The sequence below is a fragment of the Vidua macroura genome, chromosome 5 (genome assembly GCF_024509145.1).
Source record: "Vidua macroura isolate BioBank_ID:100142 chromosome 5, ASM2450914v1, whole genome shotgun sequence".
In the NCBI taxonomy this organism is placed as follows: domain Eukaryota; kingdom Metazoa; phylum Chordata; class Aves; order Passeriformes; family Viduidae; genus Vidua; species Vidua macroura.
Genome location: NC_071575.1, coordinates 59,328,887 through 59,345,726, shown reverse-complemented (window position 1 = coordinate 59,345,726; position 16,840 = coordinate 59,328,887). Strand labels below are relative to the sequence as shown.

The 16,840-nt window shown below is 41.8% G+C and overlaps 1 protein-coding gene and 1 long non-coding RNA gene across 2 annotated transcripts in view; one reads left to right on the top strand and one right to left on the bottom strand.

Annotated features, from left to right (window-relative positions):
• LOC128807503 (uncharacterized) lies at positions 1-1,093 on the top strand. Its single transcript, XR_008437174.1, has 2 exons — positions 1-91; positions 565-1,093. It is a non-coding gene; the product is annotated as an uncharacterized LOC128807503 (long non-coding RNA).
• A 2,301-nt stretch (positions 1,094-3,394) lies between these two features.
• LAMB4 (laminin subunit beta 4) overlaps positions 3,395-16,840 on the bottom strand; it is a 40,180-nt gene continuing 26,734 nt past the window's right edge. The window contains exons 25-34 of the mRNA XM_053977775.1: positions 16,217-16,592; positions 15,691-15,851; positions 12,262-12,467; positions 11,152-11,355; positions 9,442-9,586; positions 7,428-7,632; positions 6,672-6,810; positions 6,260-6,436; positions 5,059-5,212; positions 3,395-3,704 (exon numbers count right to left, since the gene is read on the bottom strand). Coding sequence (XP_053833750.1) covers positions 3,565-3,704; positions 5,059-5,212; positions 6,260-6,436; positions 6,672-6,810; positions 7,428-7,632; positions 9,442-9,586; positions 11,152-11,355; positions 12,262-12,467; positions 15,691-15,851; positions 16,217-16,592 — 1,907 coding nt within the window. The 3' untranslated portion in view covers positions 3,395-3,564. The remainder of the gene's footprint in view (positions 3,705-5,058; positions 5,213-6,259; positions 6,437-6,671; positions 6,811-7,427; positions 7,633-9,441; positions 9,587-11,151; positions 11,356-12,261; positions 12,468-15,690; positions 15,852-16,216; positions 16,593-16,840) is intronic.

Below are 16,840 nucleotides of genomic sequence, written 5' to 3'. Positions count from 1 at the left end.
CAGTGTCCCCCAAGAACACTTTGCCCTCACTATTTGCAGTGCCAGAATGAAAACACGCTGTGGTCTGTCTGGCCCAGCAAACCCTGCCGAGGTAGGTAAATATGTTCATTCTCATTTTACAGATGGATAAGCAGAAACAGAGAGATACCAAGTGACTTGCCCTAAAGGTTAAACACCAGGTTTGAAACATAACCCAAGACTCTGGATTAAAGAACTTGTGGAGCTGTTTCATTAAAGAGATACATAAAATTAAATCATTCTAAACTGACAGGGCAGGAATTGTAATATTCTAAACTTCTTCTGCAATGTGGTCTTCTAAATTCACAAAACAAATTTAGTTTAATAACCTTGTTATATTTTTTAAGCTTCAGTATAGCAAACATTTTTGTCCCCCCACTAACAGAAAATGTTTTACTTTGCTGCTGGTAGAGCCTCCTCTGGCCCATGGCAGATGGGCAGCAGCATCACCCCATGTGCAACTGTTTCATTGCCACTGGACTTTTTTCTAGTTTTTCCAACTTTGATTGAAGTTTTCTCCTTTTGTTTTTTTTTCCTGTTTTATAGCCTTGTAGAAGTCCTGTCCTTCCCTATAGGCTCCTTTGTGCCTTGGCACAGAGAGCATGAAAACGCACTTTGTTCCAGCCTGGGGGTGACCCTGCCGTGCAACATCAGGGATTGAGCTGGAGCTTTGGCCACAGCCTGGGGTGGCCACCATCGCCCATAACTGTGGTATTCTTTCAGACGTAACGGAAACCACCACACTCAGTGTGTGAGTAATTAGGAACAGGGAACTTGTGTCCCTCCCTCTCTGCAGTGCTCATGACAAATAGTGAGGGGGAGTATTTTAATTTGATTCTTCAAATGATAAAAATTCAGTTTCGTGTTGTGCCCTATCCTTGTGGTTGGTGAACCACCTTTACCGCCCTGGAGTGTCCATTTTTGTGCATGGTTGGAAGTCTCAAAGAACAAAATTTCAGAATTTGACCCCAGTGGGACCCACTTGATCACCCACGTTCTTAAAACACTGCAGTGGTGGAATGCCTGGTAGACAGAGCTGATTATATGATTTTCATTAAATATATCTTTGATTATATGTCAGTTTGTGTTGTTTGCATTTTGATTAATTCTATTGAAGTAAAAATGCTCTACAGCAGGAAATTTATTTCAATTATTTTTCAAGAAACAGTTTTCTGAACCATTTCTGCCCACAAGGAGGTGGTCCAGGGGGAACTACAAATAGGTATTGTTTTATCTAGAGACAGCATTTTCCCCACAAATTAACTTTGAAAAAATACTTTGAAAGTTTTTGCGTCACTTCCAATGGGAAATGCTGCGCAGTTGTAAACTTCTGAAGCTGCCACAGGATGGATTTGGAGTTCTGTGGCCACTGGTCCCATCAGATCTGCTTTCTTTGTGTGTCTGAGCATGCTTGGAGGCAGGGAGGGGAGGTTAGACTTTGTGCTGAATTTCTTCTTCCTGCTTCCGCTTTCCTTTCAGTGATTTCTGTTTCCCCCCATGGATACATCTCCTCTCCAGGCCTGTTTGACTGCTTTGTGTTTACAGATTTCTTATCCGTGCAGCTTGTGGAAAGCCATACAGCAATTCTCATAGTCAACAGTGGATTTTAGGAGGAAGTTCTCTTTCAACTTTTTGCTTGTGAATTCAGATTTTTAAAGCCTATTTTCATATGAATGAAATAATTTTGGTTTATATGCAATTGGGAATTTCTGTCAAAGAGCTTCAGTTTGCCTCTTCCAGCTGCAGTTCAGCAGAGATACATCGAAGCCTGCAGGAAATCCTTCCTTACCTGGAGACCTGCATTTGAACAGCTTGATGTATGCTCCGAGTAAAATAGAGATGTTTGATTTCATTATGTCAGAGTCAGCCTAAATACAATCATCTGATTACAGCCTAGTAACTTAGAAAGAAGCCTCACACCTCACAGATGATTTTTCTAAAGTGCTAAAATTCAGAAAATGCTAACCCACAAATTCCATGCATTCCTGTATTCAGGTGGCTTTGTTAGATTATATCAAAATTATAATTTGATTCCATTATTTTCACAATAGAATATGTTACAGCGTAATGCATGTTGCACATTGCCCTGGAGTACAGCTGGTTTGAGTTAGAGTATCTCTGAAATCTCATCTGCCAGCAATTCCCACCCAAGCCCCCAGCACATACCAACACTACTTTAGCTCTTGTAAACACAGGGTGATAACTATGCAGTGTTTATCTCCGTTGGATCGATAAGGATTGTTTCATGGGTGCTGCTGGCATGGGTAAATTGTTAAGAGCCGTGTGTTCCCGCAGAGCATTCCTGAGTTTTACAGATGTGGTCTGGGCTGCATCCAAGCTCTGAAGCAGCACCGTGCTGAATGAAGTCCCTCGCTGTGGGACAGTCCAGCCAGGAATGACACAACTGGTTTTGACTGAGGAAGACCCATAATTAGTCTGCTCTGTGACCTGCAGGAGTATGTATACCAAGGGTGGGAGTTTGAAACTGAGGCATAGCTCTTCAGTCTAACTCTGGCACGTCTATAACAGTTGCTTAACCACAGATTCCTTCTTTATTAATCTATTAAAAAATAATTACAGCCTAAAATTTAGGCCAATTCGTGTGTTCCTGATGGCTAAAAGAAATTGCTGAGTGAGCCCTGACTTTTGTGAAGTGCTGCATTGTGGGAGAAGAGCTGGAGAAACTGATTTTCAACATTTCTGGCCCTTTAGACTCACAGCTTAAACCTAAGAGCTGAAGTTGTTCTCACGTTGCTGGTTACATTAATGAAAACTGTGTGAAACCCCTCATAAGCGTAAGAAGAACAGGCACTGCAGGAGCGCCATAGCCAGAGAAAAGATTTTAGGGTTGCTTTCGGCGTTAAGCATCTGAGCACTGCCATCCAGTGGGCACCGGGGAATCGGCTCTGTCGCCCAGCGCCGCCGGCCCGGCGCTGCATGGAGCTGCTGCCCGCCGCATTTCCAGCGAGCACGGCGGGACCCTCTCATCGTCAGGGCTCCTGGTGAGGGAACCCTGCTCTGCCCCAGTGAGGAGATGCGGTTGGAGCAGCGACAGCGCCTGCGTACGCTGCTGGTTGCCAGCAAGGGTGGCTGCAGGAGCCTGCAGGGTTTCATCTGCATCGCCCCATCCGAGTCTGGGCAGCCCCTTGCGGGGTCATGGCACAACCATGGTTTTTAGGGGTTGGCAGAAGACACAGGGTGATGGGAGTCTGTCTTTGAGACAGCTACTAGCAGCTCTCTGAGCAATCCTCTTTTTGCATTTCCAACCCCCCCACCACAAGAAGCCATAGACTGCACAGGAGTATATTGTAGAGCTCCCTCAAAGACTACACCTGATTACTAAATCAGATGGTTTATTACAAGGTATTTCCTATTTCCATATAAACTCAACTGGACAAAAGAAGAAAAATAAGAAAAGATAAAATTACATTATTCACTAGACCACTTCAGATGTATTTCCAGAGGAGAGTGGCCTATGCCAGGATTCTCAGGACATGGTAATCATGGTGATTTCAGCTTCATTTTACCTGATAGTCTGTTCAGACTCTAACTCTTGCATGTTGCATACTTGCTTTCCTGCTCCATAATTTCATCTTTAATGGCTATCACTTGTTCCTCTAGTTGTCTCAGTTGCTCTGCCTTATCTTGTTTGGTTTGATTCAGTTCCTGAAGCTTCTTCTCCAAATCTAGAAGAGCAGGGACATGCAACGATGCTCACATTTGTTGTGTAAGTAAAATCCAGGGATTATCAGCATTTTTTTCCCATAAGCTTTAGAGGCAATAAGCCCATTTTGAATGGGGAATGTTACATATGCAACTGGAGGGAAAAGTCTGGCTTCTGGATAATGAGAGGAGCATGACAGCCTTGAAGAAATTAATTTCTCAGCATGAGCTTTTGTCCATCAGCTAGGATGGGATAGGACACAGAGCCCTTAAAGGACGTGGTTTAAAGGGAAACACAGAGGAAAAGTGTGTCCACTGATGTGTGTAAAGCCTAGACAATTTGGATGTGATGGGCTTAGGTCTCCCTCACTCGTGTAATTGTTTTCTGATGGTTCCTATGAAGCTACACCAATGTAAACATATTGGTAATGAGTTAAACCCACAGGATTCACTGCCTGTTTCTAATGTCCTTATCGTCCAGGCATTTGGAGTGACTTGGATGATCTTAACACCTTTCCTCAAGGCAGGTGCTCAAAATATTTATTTGGATCTTGTCCTGAAGAGTCTTCTCCTGGGATGGAGTTTCTGCTTCAGTTTTGCTGATGTTACATGGTATTTTCTGATATTGAGCTGGGAGGATCCTAGGCCTAAGGGCTCCCAGTTGGAATGCCCAGACCTTGACTATAAGGGGAATTGGGTTCCCTGTGTGCAGGGACATGAGATGTGCTCTTCCTTTTTGGTAACCCTCTGAGCCTGTGTGAGCAGTGGTGCTGGTACAGCCACAGCAGCTACGGTCTCCAGTGCCCGTGACCCCTCTGCCTGACAGGCATGGCCCCACACATTCAGGGCACCTCAGCTTCGGTCTCCACAAGCTGGTAGTTGTAGCTGGTTTGTTCTGCCATTGCTCAGAGATAATGCCTGAAGGGGAACAAGTATGGACTGATGGAAAACAGCTGCCCTACAGCTCTGTCACACAAGGCCTCACCTGGGTGATGTGGGGAAAGGCAGAGTGTAGAGGAAGGATCGAATGTCCACGTGCCCAAAGCAAAGGCATAAGTCAGGGCCTCCAGCTAAATCTGCAAGCAGCTTTTATACAGGTTTTGCACTTGCCCTGTTTTTAAACTGAAGAAAATCTCTGCAAGTCCCTGTGTGGACAGTTCTTAACCTTTGCTTATAGCAATGTATTTAAATCAGGAAAAGTACATAAGCCAATCAATTCAACTACTTTTAAAATTAGTAGCTTCAGGCAGGGATTTTGACCAGGTAAATTGTTTTAAACCTAATTTTGGGTGAACTTAGTGTGTTAGTGTCTGTGGGCAAGGACTTCAGCCATGAATACACAGTGCTTACCACTCACTGTGGAAGTGAGAACATCACCTGTTATTCTTTTTATCTTCTTTTCAGTCTCTTCAGCCAGCTTTTCTGCTTCTTCTTTCAACTGCTTCACTTTTTCTAGTGTTACTTTTGGAGGTCCTTGGCTTTTTAGCTTTTCTTGAAGAATGGTATACTTTCTTTTAACGTCAGTAAATTCCTGTAACAAAATGCCATTACTTAGTTTAAGAGCATCTCATAATTAATCTGGTGTACAGCAGGAAGTTTTAATTCTTTTTTTAATATCCTCTTTGAACCAAAGTTTAGATTTCTCATTCTCTTAAATATTAAAAAATAGATCCTTAATTTGTAGACATTGAAAAATGCTTTGCAAAACATGATAGAAAACAATTAAAACAAACTGCCAGTGGAGTAATCTAAAGAAGAGGGAGGGGCAAGGATATAAAGAAAATATTATTTAAGATATTTAAGTTTATGCTGGTTTTGCTTCTGTCTATAGGGCTTTTATGTAAATTTCATTTTGCCGTAAGGCTTAATTCAAATTTAATGAATTAAATTTAATTAATTTAATGAAACAAAAACAGTTACTACACTGTTGCTACCCAGTGTAGCAACACTGGGGTTTTTACATTTTCAATTGTAGAAATATTTACTGGCTAATCTGTTCCCTGCTCATCTAGGTTGCTGTTGAGGCTGCAGTTTAGATTTTCCCTATGGTTCTTGTAACTTGGAAGTATGGCCATGTTCCAAGCTTGTGCTAAGGGTACTTGGTTCTTGCCATTTTAGCAAATTTCTAGCTGCATTTTCAAAAAACTGAACTATTGGAAAGCACCAAGCCAATCAAAAACTCCAAGTAACTCCCACAGCAATTATCTCTGAAGGAGAATGGCACAGGATGAATTGTCAGGGTGCTTCCATCACTCAGGTATTTTAATATCTGATTTTGTGATTTGTTCTGTTGTGTTTATTGGTGCCCATGGTGACTACAAGTCTTATACACAGTGCAAGAAAAAAATGTCATGAAGTAGCCAGAGAAATGTGTATGTTTTCTGTCATTCAAGCAAACAGAAGTGTATGCCAGAAACCTTAAAATAAAACACAAATTCTTCTTAACCATGGCATTTTACACTGCATGGCATAAGGAAAATGTTACGTTTTGATGACAGCACGGCAATGCTTCTGAAGCAAAAATACTATTAAACATGGAGGAGGTTTTTTTCCCTTAACATGTGACCGAAGGGCTTACATTATCAATTTTCTGGGCTTGCTTGTGGGCTGCTTCTGCCTCTGCTCTTGCCTTTGTAGCTTGATTGTTGTTCATCAGCATTTTTGCCTGCCATGTGGCACTTTCATCTTCCATCTCAGTCTGTTTGGCTGACAAGTCATTTAGTTTATCATTTGTCGTGTTCACTTGGTTCTCAGCCTAAAACAGAGCAATTGAAGGCTGTGATTTCTTATGCAATGTCCATCTAGCTTGTGGGGCGTGGTAATGAGGGAATGTCCATGGATTAAGAGACAGTTAAGCAGTATGGAATTGGTGTCATATCTGTGCCACATTCTGGTTTTGCTTATTTAAGTTTATCTTAAGGAAACTTCAGAATGAAGTATCTCTTTCTAATAAATCTAGCAAATAAATTAAAATATTTGCAGCAAGATACCTGAGAGATTTGTGTTCTGATGCCTCGTATCTCTTCATTTAACTTTATGATGGTGCTTTTGGAGTGCCCTTGGGACTTCACAACATTTTTTAGTTTATTATTAATTTCACCCACTGGCAGAAGAGCTTTAGCTGCTTTGCTAAAATGGAAAAAAGGAAGTGTATGTAGTATCGTGGTGTGGTGAGCAAAGCAAGAACAAGTTTCAAATGCACCCATGCTGACAAACAGGAATGTTTCCTCAAGTCCAACAACAACCATTAAAACTGTGGTAAATTGGTAAAGCAAAACCTCAGAAAAGGACTTTGTGGGGGAGCAACTGAGTTGCTGTACTCAGGGTGGGGTGGGATGCTGCTGGCTGCCTGGTGGTGCACAGCTAGTAGGGAAGACTCATGGGTGAACATGTTTTTTCTCTTGTTGGGTCTTTCTCACCCTTATTCAAACCACCTAGTGAGCCAGATGCAATGCTCCACCAGGTCCAAGGTGGAATTAAGTAGCTGCTTTGGCCTCTCTGACTTGGCAGGCAGAGGAGCCAAGAGCTGTCAGGAGCTGCTTCCTTTCAGCATGTGAGCTCCTGCAGCCCGGGTGGCGATGGCTCCTTCCTGCTGGAGAGGCCCTGTGGAAAAGGCAAGGTGAAATCTCCATCTGAACTCCCCTTCCAGTGTTACAGGGATACTGCCAGGGGTATGGAGCAGTCCTGCTGTGCACAGTGCCACCCCAGCTGGAGCTGGTACACCAGTATGAGAATACTCTACTTACTCAGCTTCTTGTGCCTCCACCAGCAGTGTCTGAGCATCCTCCCTTTTTATGTTTCTCTTATTATTCAGTTTGTACTTCTCACAGTGGTTCATAATGCTTTGGAGTTTGCCAAGCATGCCTGTGAGCTCTTGTGGAGTCAGGGGAAGGTTTATTTGCAGAACGTAATTTGCCACCTTCTCAATGTCTTCTGGAGGTGCACTCTCATCTGCAACAGAAATGGAGCTGAGAGTATCCTGAAGTAGCTCCTTCCTCCCAGTAAATGGTCATTATGGCTGCCTACCCTTTGAATTATGTGGGAGAATAAAGCTGACAGGCACAGCGAGGGGGTAAGAGAATTATCTCCAACATTTTGTAATTTAATATTATGCTTCCAGATACTGCTGTTAGTGTTGTCAGAACTGGCTGAAATGAGGATTTGAACCCACTTTGAACTGAGTTATTAAAATTCTGATGTAGGACAGAGCCCGTGGAGGGCTTTAAATCAGTGCCCAGCACAGCTAGATGTGTCAGAACCCATTTCTCCCTTGGCCCACAGATCAAAGAGGTGCTGGTGAGGCTGGGGTGTGAATGGAGATTTCCAAGCTGGCCAGTGGGTGTAATCCCTTCCCTGGAGTTGCCACAATATTGAGAAAGTGGTTCTTTTGCTTGTTAATGAGAAAGGCTAAGCTACAGAAGGAACTTGGATCAGACTTGCATAGAATGGGAATTTACAATAGAAAAAACCCATATTTTGATAATTCCCACTACAAATGAGCTTGTCCTAGCTCTTTGCTAAGAGGCAGAGGCACACACAGAGTAGTCAATGTCTTGAGAAGTCACATCATCAGTTTTGTCTTCTGCTCATTTCCATTTATAGATAAGACTTTGTATGATAAAGCAGTTGAGATATATTAAATGGTTGTGTTAATCTCCAGAATAAGTCAGCAAGAATTAAATAGAAGACATTAAGTGTGCAAACAGTAGTATATTCCTGAGAGCTATTTTCTGTAGAAATATATTAATCCAGAATCACCATTCACATCCATGTTGAGTACAGCATATTTAATGTAACTGTATGCTTCTCAGCTATTCCTGTTCTTAAACTTCAATTGACAAAACAAAGATTTGAAAAAAATTATTTTATAATTGTTAATAAATGTTGTATATCTACTAAGGAACATAAAAGAAGAGTGAAAGATGGAATTTTCAGTGGCTATCAATAAAAAAATCTGAGACTCATAAGGAGTTAAATGAAACTAAATCTTCCAATTCAATAAAATAATGTAAATTTTTCTGAACAAAAGAAGCCCTCTGTCCTTTACCCTTGCTCCCATTTGGACGTAGAGGTATGAATGCCAAAAGACTACAATCCATAGAAATTCATGAGATCAGCTACATTGAAGAGATTAAAGAAAATCTTGCCATATTTGAACCCTTTGATATGCATCTGGTAAAAAAAAAATTGCATCTGTTTCCTACAGCATTTTTTCTGCAATCCCAAGAGTGGAAATTTTTTAGGGTATATACAGTTGTTTTGTTATTTTTTTTTATGAGAGCTGTGAAGTTCTACCAGAATCCTTTGATTCCTCAATTTACAACTTTATGGAGACGATGGAGTGGGATGTGTCCTAATTCCCACGCTCCCTACCGAGAGCCTCTACTTATGGGCCTGGAAGAAGGGAGTGGAATAACAATATGAGGATGCATTGGACGTGCCTGGCCATTATATATTGTATGAAATTATCTTAGTAGTCCTTTACTCAGATAAACCAGGAACACAGTTACTTGAAATTAAGCACAGTAATAAAAGACGGTAATCAGAATGTAACAGATATATTGTAAAATTGATACAAAATATTGTCGCCTGGGAGAAAGAAGCACTAGAAAAAAGGGATTGAAATAGTTCGCACAGCTCAGGATGTAGATGAGAAATTTCATGCATACACAGCTAGATCATCTTCTGGCTGTCCATTATGCTGTATTATATTGCAATACATTTATGAAAAATTAGTCAAAAAGAACATTGCATATTTACCTAACAAGAAGTCTTTCGCTTTTTGGATGAACTCCTTAGCGATCTCTCCATCAACTTCAATTTGATTCCTAGCCGTCTCCAGTTGCCCATTAAATTGTGAGCCTTTCAGTTTGCTGTCTTCTGCCATTTTCCTAATGCTTTTAACCTGTAAATATTAGAAACAGCAGTGCCATTTTCTGGAGGTTATCTGTCACTGCTTTGCAAGTTGGGCTCTGACACAAAGGTAATTTTGATCCAAGCCTCAGCTGGAATCACTTGGTGTGGCTTTGAAAAGTAGCAGGAGACCTCTTTGGGGAACTCCAGAAGCTGCTACATCCTGGTCTTCATCTGGCCTCAGAAAAAGCCTAAATCAAGCATTTTTTTTTCTCTCTGCAACCACTGCTAAACCACAGCCCCATTCTGTTTCTAAAAAAGAGTACCGACAGTTATTGCAGTACTGTAGCTTGTCAGTGATCAGATTCAGATCTAAGCAGATCTTATCAGATTCCAATCTGATTAGAGAAAATGTAATTTCATTTGTCATTTCATATTGGACTTGCTGTTTAAAAAAACAGTTAAAGAGGACACAAGGAAGGTAGAGTTCAAGGCTTGTCTTTAAAAGTTACATTTCACCACTAAATTAATATTCTTGATAATTTAGACGAGAACTTTAGATTAATTACCAAATTCCAACAGTATTTTACTTTGGTAGGGGATTTGCTTTCAAGAATGGCCCAGGTACATCTGTGGTCTGCAGAGGGAAGAGATTTGGTCTCTTCCCATGCAACGAGAAAAAATGCTGATGTTTTTATTTCTGAAATGTCTCAAAGTAGTTCACTCATATTATCACGGAGGTGCCTGAGGCTTGTGCGCACTGAAGGCGATGTCCCGGCAGCCTGGCTGGCGGTCCCCGGCTCGGCGGATGCCTTTGGCTGCCGCTGCCTCTCCGTGTCCTGGGGCCGCAGGGCGGTGCCCCAGTTGCTCATTTCCAAGCCGGCTGGCTGGGATGCAGCGTCGAGTGCATTTTAAAAAGAGGAAATGGATGCCCAGGCATCCTGCAGGGACAGGACAAAGCCACAGCAGAATGTAATTTCTGCTGGAAAATGTGCTTTGCCTATAACTGTAACAGGCATCATCTCTGACTCTTAATAAGAGCAAACTCCTTGCTGGTGCTTTGGGATTTGTCTGTTTTGTTTCCTTGGCATATGTTTCATTGGCCACACTTTGCTTGAATTATTTTCCACTGCTGCTGTGCAGTATAGTCGGCTAATTGATGCCCTCCTAAATATTACTGAGGGCTGAAAAGCTTCATCTTGAAATTATTTTCAAAAGTAATTTATTGGCAAACACAAGAGTAGCATGCAGTTGTATAAATAGAGTTTAACACCATGCGCAGCAGTAATCCCATTGCAATAAGCATGTCAGGCTACTGACAAATGGTGCCATTTGAATCTTTCCCAGTAAAAATTCAGACAATTCTAGTCTGAAACATAGACACAGGGCACCATGACTTTTGAAATCTTAGAAGCTGTGAGGAAGAAGATCTAGATGAAGCCAATCCTTGGTGGGGCTGGCACCTGGTACTGAATCATAATAGGTCTATGATGCTGGGACAGAGTCCATTACTATGTCACTGCTCTTTGTCCAAAGAGCAGGTGAGTTTTTGTAGATTTGTGACCTCCCAAATCTCCATCCATTTCACTGAACAAATGTAGGTTTGATATACAGCACCTGATTCCCAGGTTCCTGTAGCTGAGTAGTCAAGTTATTTAGCAACACAGCAGTCTCCTCAGCTTTCCTAAAGGCCTCAGAGGAGAGAGGAAGAGCTCCAGTGCAGTCTGGGCCACCACATTTCCTTAGTCCGTGACTGTCCTGGCACAAAGCTCCCCCACAGGCTGCTGTGGCACATGGCTGGTCTCCTGGAACACCACAGATCTGCAATAGGGAAGACGCTTATGTCAGGACTCCTCTGAGGGCCTGAGATACACTCCTAAGGGAAGGAAGATGTTTGGCATCATATGAACGTTGAATATAGGATAGGATAGGATATTCCCTAAGACACAGCATCTGGTCTTTGTAAAGATGGGTATCACTGCCAGTTACAGGTCCCTCTCCCCTGATTTGAACAACGCAGTGGCAGCCCATGGCTCTGAGCATCCTTGCAGGAGCCATTTGTTAGGCTCCATGTGTTGCACTAAGACCCTTGCTTCACTCTTCTTTAGCAAAAGGGCTGAAACCATTTCCTAATTACATCAGCCCATGGGTCAATGGCTTCTTCTAAAGGATCCAGGTAACTTCTAACAGAACAAGGTGCCATGTCTAGTCCTCCATGTATTTTGACACAGATATGGAACCTATAGGCTTAGGTGGATGATCTCTTCCAGATCTGTCATGAATTGGTACTATCAGGTATTTACTGCTGCCCTGCAGAAGAACAGAAATCCTCTTCTTTCCCAGAGGTAACACAAAAGATATGTCCCCACCCACTCCAGGACAAAGTCACTCTGGTTAGTTTAACTTACTCATGGAGGAGGTTTGCCTTAATCTTTCTGAAATTACTTTGATGACCTCTTGAGACTAGAGAGTGCTTAAACGGTTCCTTGTGCTGGGAACAATGGCTTCCAGAAGGTTGGAAATAACTACAGCTGAGAAGTGTAGTTGTTTTTGATGTGATTGGCTGTGGCAAGGAAGTGCAATTTTCCAATGCATGCATGTAAAATGCTTAAAAATGCATGAAAACACCTTTTTAAAATAAAACCTACTACAACATCAAAAAAAGGGGGTTTTTTGTTTTTGTTTTTGTTTTTTTTTTAGCTTTCATTCAAAATCCACAGCACCTACCTTTTCATTTAAGTTTTGGATGCCAGGGCTTTTGATCATTCTGAGCTGTTGTAGCACACTGCTTGAGTTTAAGACCTGATGGTCCAATATGGCGAGTGTGTCATTCCTGGTGTACTCTGAGTGTCTTACAATAGGGATTGTCCCCCTGGTCTTCTGTTCTGCCAGCAATGATACTTCAGAGTGTTTCCTAATGTTGCTGATGGCCTCTGTACCAACAGAAATAGGGTTTAGTACAAACTGCATTTTGTTGCGTTCAGTTTGTGCATTTACTTGAATTCTGGACAATTGCTGAGTGACAGGTGATTCACTGGGTTTGATTTGGGAAGCAGGGAAGGGCAGGAACTGTCTTTTCCTCAGCCAAGCTTTTTAATCCTTTACTTATCCAGTTTCCAAATAGAAATAGTTATCGATGCACATAAAACCTGCTAAACTAGATGAAAATATGGTGGCTCCTACGGATGTCAAGGTGTTTGAGAAGGCAACAGAATAGACAGAAGTATGAAGGACATCCCATTATTGACACTAACTGCTACTGATCTGTATTCATCTGTAGCTCATGCATTGCTGCCATTGTTGATTATATAAAAGCTCTTGATATTTATTATGTTTTAGGCAGGAAAACTGTTTCTGCCAGTGGTCATGAAATGATCTGCTGCCTGATTGTGAGTCAGGAAAGCAACTGTCCTTTCCGTTCAGCATAGCACCCAAGAATTAAGTAGTTTGCTAGAGTGAGACCAAAATTTATATTACAAATGGGACTATATGAGGGCTTTTTTGTCTCTTGAAAATCGAGTTTCAGGACTGATGAATTAAAAAAAAAAGCGCTTCTGTGATAAGCCATTAGGCCAGGCTAAAAATGCTTTCCGGCAAGAGTCATGTTTGGTTAGTGAAAGCTTTTCCTTAGGAAGGCTCAAAAGGGTTGGAGAATATTACATTTTTTGCAGATTAATAGCCTGAGAAAAGGATTCAGGCTCTTTGCAACACACATAATTTAAAGCTGTTACTGCTGCTGTCGAGGTTTCCCAGATCTCCGGAGAGCTGAGATTTGTGCCCACATTCCTAGGCAGAAATATGTCCAGAGCCAGAATTGATGTGTTAGCTGTGAAAAAGCATTAGGGGTGTTTGATTAACATCTCTCTTTGTGCTGGTAACTTACTCAGTTACTAGTTGAAGTCAAAGACAAGGCACTCAAGTCCTGTGTGCTTTGATTCAGGCTCTAAAGTCCTTGTCTGTGCTTTGACTGAAGCTGAACAATGTTTAGTTATCATGTGGAATCAGGGCTATTTATTTATCTTGTAATTCTTGGAAACAATATACAGTTTAAAGTTAGCTCTTAATACAAAATACCTGGCAAGAGACTGCTATAACTCCTCATCTAAGCCAGAGACTTTTTCTGTGCAACAATTCCATTGCAGGAATATTTCACAGTGGTTCAGCTCTCTATTAAGTGGCCTAAATGCATTTTCCACGTTTGGTTTTTGATGCAGCTGTAGAGATTCCAAGTTCCTTTTTATTAAACACAGTGTCTTAGCACAGGCTTGATTTACAGCCTAGGAAGCTTCTCTCCACTGCATTACTGCACCTCAGTGGCTGCAAAGCCAGGGGCCAATGCTGGGAAGCCATAATTTAATGAGATCTCATAGACCGCAAACCTTCTTTTAAGGGCATTTGCACCTTGGTTTTTCCAGTGGTTTTAATTTATCATTAGATATTGATGTTTCCAGGTCATCCAGCTGAATGTATGCCTGTGAGGAAGACTCCAACTCCGGATTCTCTGCACAGAGATATAGGCAGGAGCTCATTCTCTGTGTGTGTCTAGGGCACAAGTGCCAGACGTGCCCAGATGTTGTATCTACCCCAGCAAAAAGGAGAGGAAAAAGCAGACAAAGCCATATATAGGATACACTGCTGGTCCAAAATGGGGATGGACTGAGGAGCCAGTCTCTCCCTGGGTATCAGAAAAGCTGTTTATCTTGAGGGAAATGTTATTTTTGTGCTATTATATGCTTGGTAGCAGAACCAATGAATATTTGTGGCCTTGATAGGAAATTCATCTTAAATTCAAGGTCTTCCCCTCCCCACACTCCCATGTGCTTTTTATAGGGCTGTTTATCTGTCTCCAGAGGCCAAAAGATGAAGTGGGTTTGGAATGTGACCAGAGAGCACCATGGATGCTTCAACTTTGTGTCCACTGACCTCCCTGGGATTTATTGTTTCTTTGCCTTTCTGCCTTTCTGTCTGTGCAAGGCTCAGCTGAATTGAGAAGTGGAGCCTGGGAGAGTTGTGCTGGCTGCTTGCAGAAGGACCAGAGCCGAGGAGCTGCCCCAGGGGGCTGCCAAGTAAAACAGGGCACAGGAGCCCTAAATCTTAGTTAATCCTTCTTTTCCTCTCTCCCATTTGCCCCACTTTGCATTTTATTGACTTTTCCTTCTTTTTCTTTTTTTCTTTGGTTTAAAAAAAAAAAGAAACACCAAAAAAAAAAAAAAAAACAAACCCAACAACAACAACAGAAAAAACAAAACAAAACAAAACAACCCACAACAAACCCCCCAAGAAAACAAACAAACAAACAAAAAACCCAACTTGCCTAGGCCAAGTTTTTCTTGCCTGAATGAAACACAGAGGAACTGTAAGTGGGAGTGCATTGCTTGTAGCTTGTGTCTTCTGTGGTGAGCACCCTATCTTCTGGGGGTTCATATCTTGGCAGCCATCTCTTTGGAGAGGAGTCTGCTGACCATCTCCTGCCATTGTTAGGCTGTAGCATCTGTTCAAGATCCCTGCCTGATACATCCCCATTTTTCTCCAGAAACCAGTGTGGGACATCATCATTACAGCTATTAGCAGCTGATGGAGACTATACTTAGCTCAAGCACAGAGGGTGTAATTCTTTCAAAAATGCCAAGGAGCTCAGTTCTGCTTTCACATTTTTTGAGGATGGAGAGCTACTTCTGTCCCACATAAAGTCAAGTATTTTCCCATGGGAACACTAAGAAGCTGCACTAGGACAGTATGTTTTAATTAAATAAACAGTTCCTGTACAAGATCCTTTAAGTATTCCTATGAGCAAGAGGAGTCAAACGTGGTGGGGGAATCCTTTGCTGTTTTACTGCATGTGAGTCTGTACTGTGAAACTGGGTTTCTTTTATATCCTGATATAAGCATTTGGATTTATGAGACTTCTGACTGATGTGACCCTGGCACATGCATCTGAAATTTGGGATGCTAGAAATCACAGCATTTTAAGATAAAAGGGAATTTGGAAAGTCAGTATAAAATGTTGTTAGTGTCAACATTTTTGTGCTACCATAGCAAGCTAAAATCTATTTCAAAGATCTAGGGATCTTTGAAATATTGTATGGTTCAATGATGAGAAAGCATTCCAAAATTTCAGGAAAAATGTCAACCCATTTTAATTCATTGTTGACTTACCTTTGAAGTTGAAGTACTGAAAACTTTGATGCAGATGTATTTTTTGTTGTAGAAGTTCAAACACTAGGTTGGCTTCTTCTACAATATCTTCTATGCTCTTGTTAAGGTCAGGAAACTCAAAGGGCAAACTGTGAAGGGGATCCATCTGTGCAACTTTTTGTCTGAAGGGGATAAGACAGTTATGCAAAAGTCAGACCAGATTGTTCTTAAACTATAACTGAGTTACACAATATTTTAGAGGGCAAGAGATACATTCATAAATAAACAGAAACATTTAATTTTATTGCTCATTTAGAAAACCCTTAGTATGAACTGGAAAATTCCAGCATTTAGGTATATGTCTGTATGGGTTAGGCATATATTAAGGATTATTTTGTTTGTAGATCTATTGGAAACAATGACTTAATAGCCCAGTGTCTGTGTGCTAATCAGAAGTGGGACTTTGATATGTAGGGATGGCTGGTGGAGTCTGGGGGAAGACAGTTTCTCAGCTAAGGGACTTTTCCAAGAGCAATCTAACCCTTACTGAAGGTAGCCCTGAAAATCCCTGATGCCTGAAAGGGCCTCCAGTGAAAGGACAGGATGTCTCAAAATGCGTTCCGTTTCAGAAATGGCATCTTCAAAGGCTTTGAAGCGCATGTCACAGCTGGGCATTCGTCCTCCTTTATCTTCCAGCTTTGCTGCAAACCTCATTAACCCCTGCACACTCTGAGCAAGAGCAGCAATTTCAGTGTCCCACTGATCAAAACAAAGATGACACCGAGGGCAGGAGGGAAAGTCCTTCTCAAAGCCGCGGCTGCACTGGTCGCAGAGCCGGCCGGTGACACCAACACGGCAGTTACACGCGCCGGTGGCTTTGTCACACGTGGGCTGGCGGGTCCCCTCCAGGTTACACTCACATGCTGCAAGAAAGGAACAGTAGGTTACATCCAGTTGTTCCTTTTCTGTGGGATTAATGCATGAAAAAGGCGCATTTCAAGATAATAAAAGCAAACCAGTGTTTGAGTTAGAGCAAGGTGGACTGCACAGTAGTGGCTCTTCTTCATCTCTGACTTCCATCTTAACCATTGAAATAACAATATAGATAAATAATATGAATTCTTGTCCATCTCATACACACAAACATATGAAAGGCTGTTTCTCTGCACGT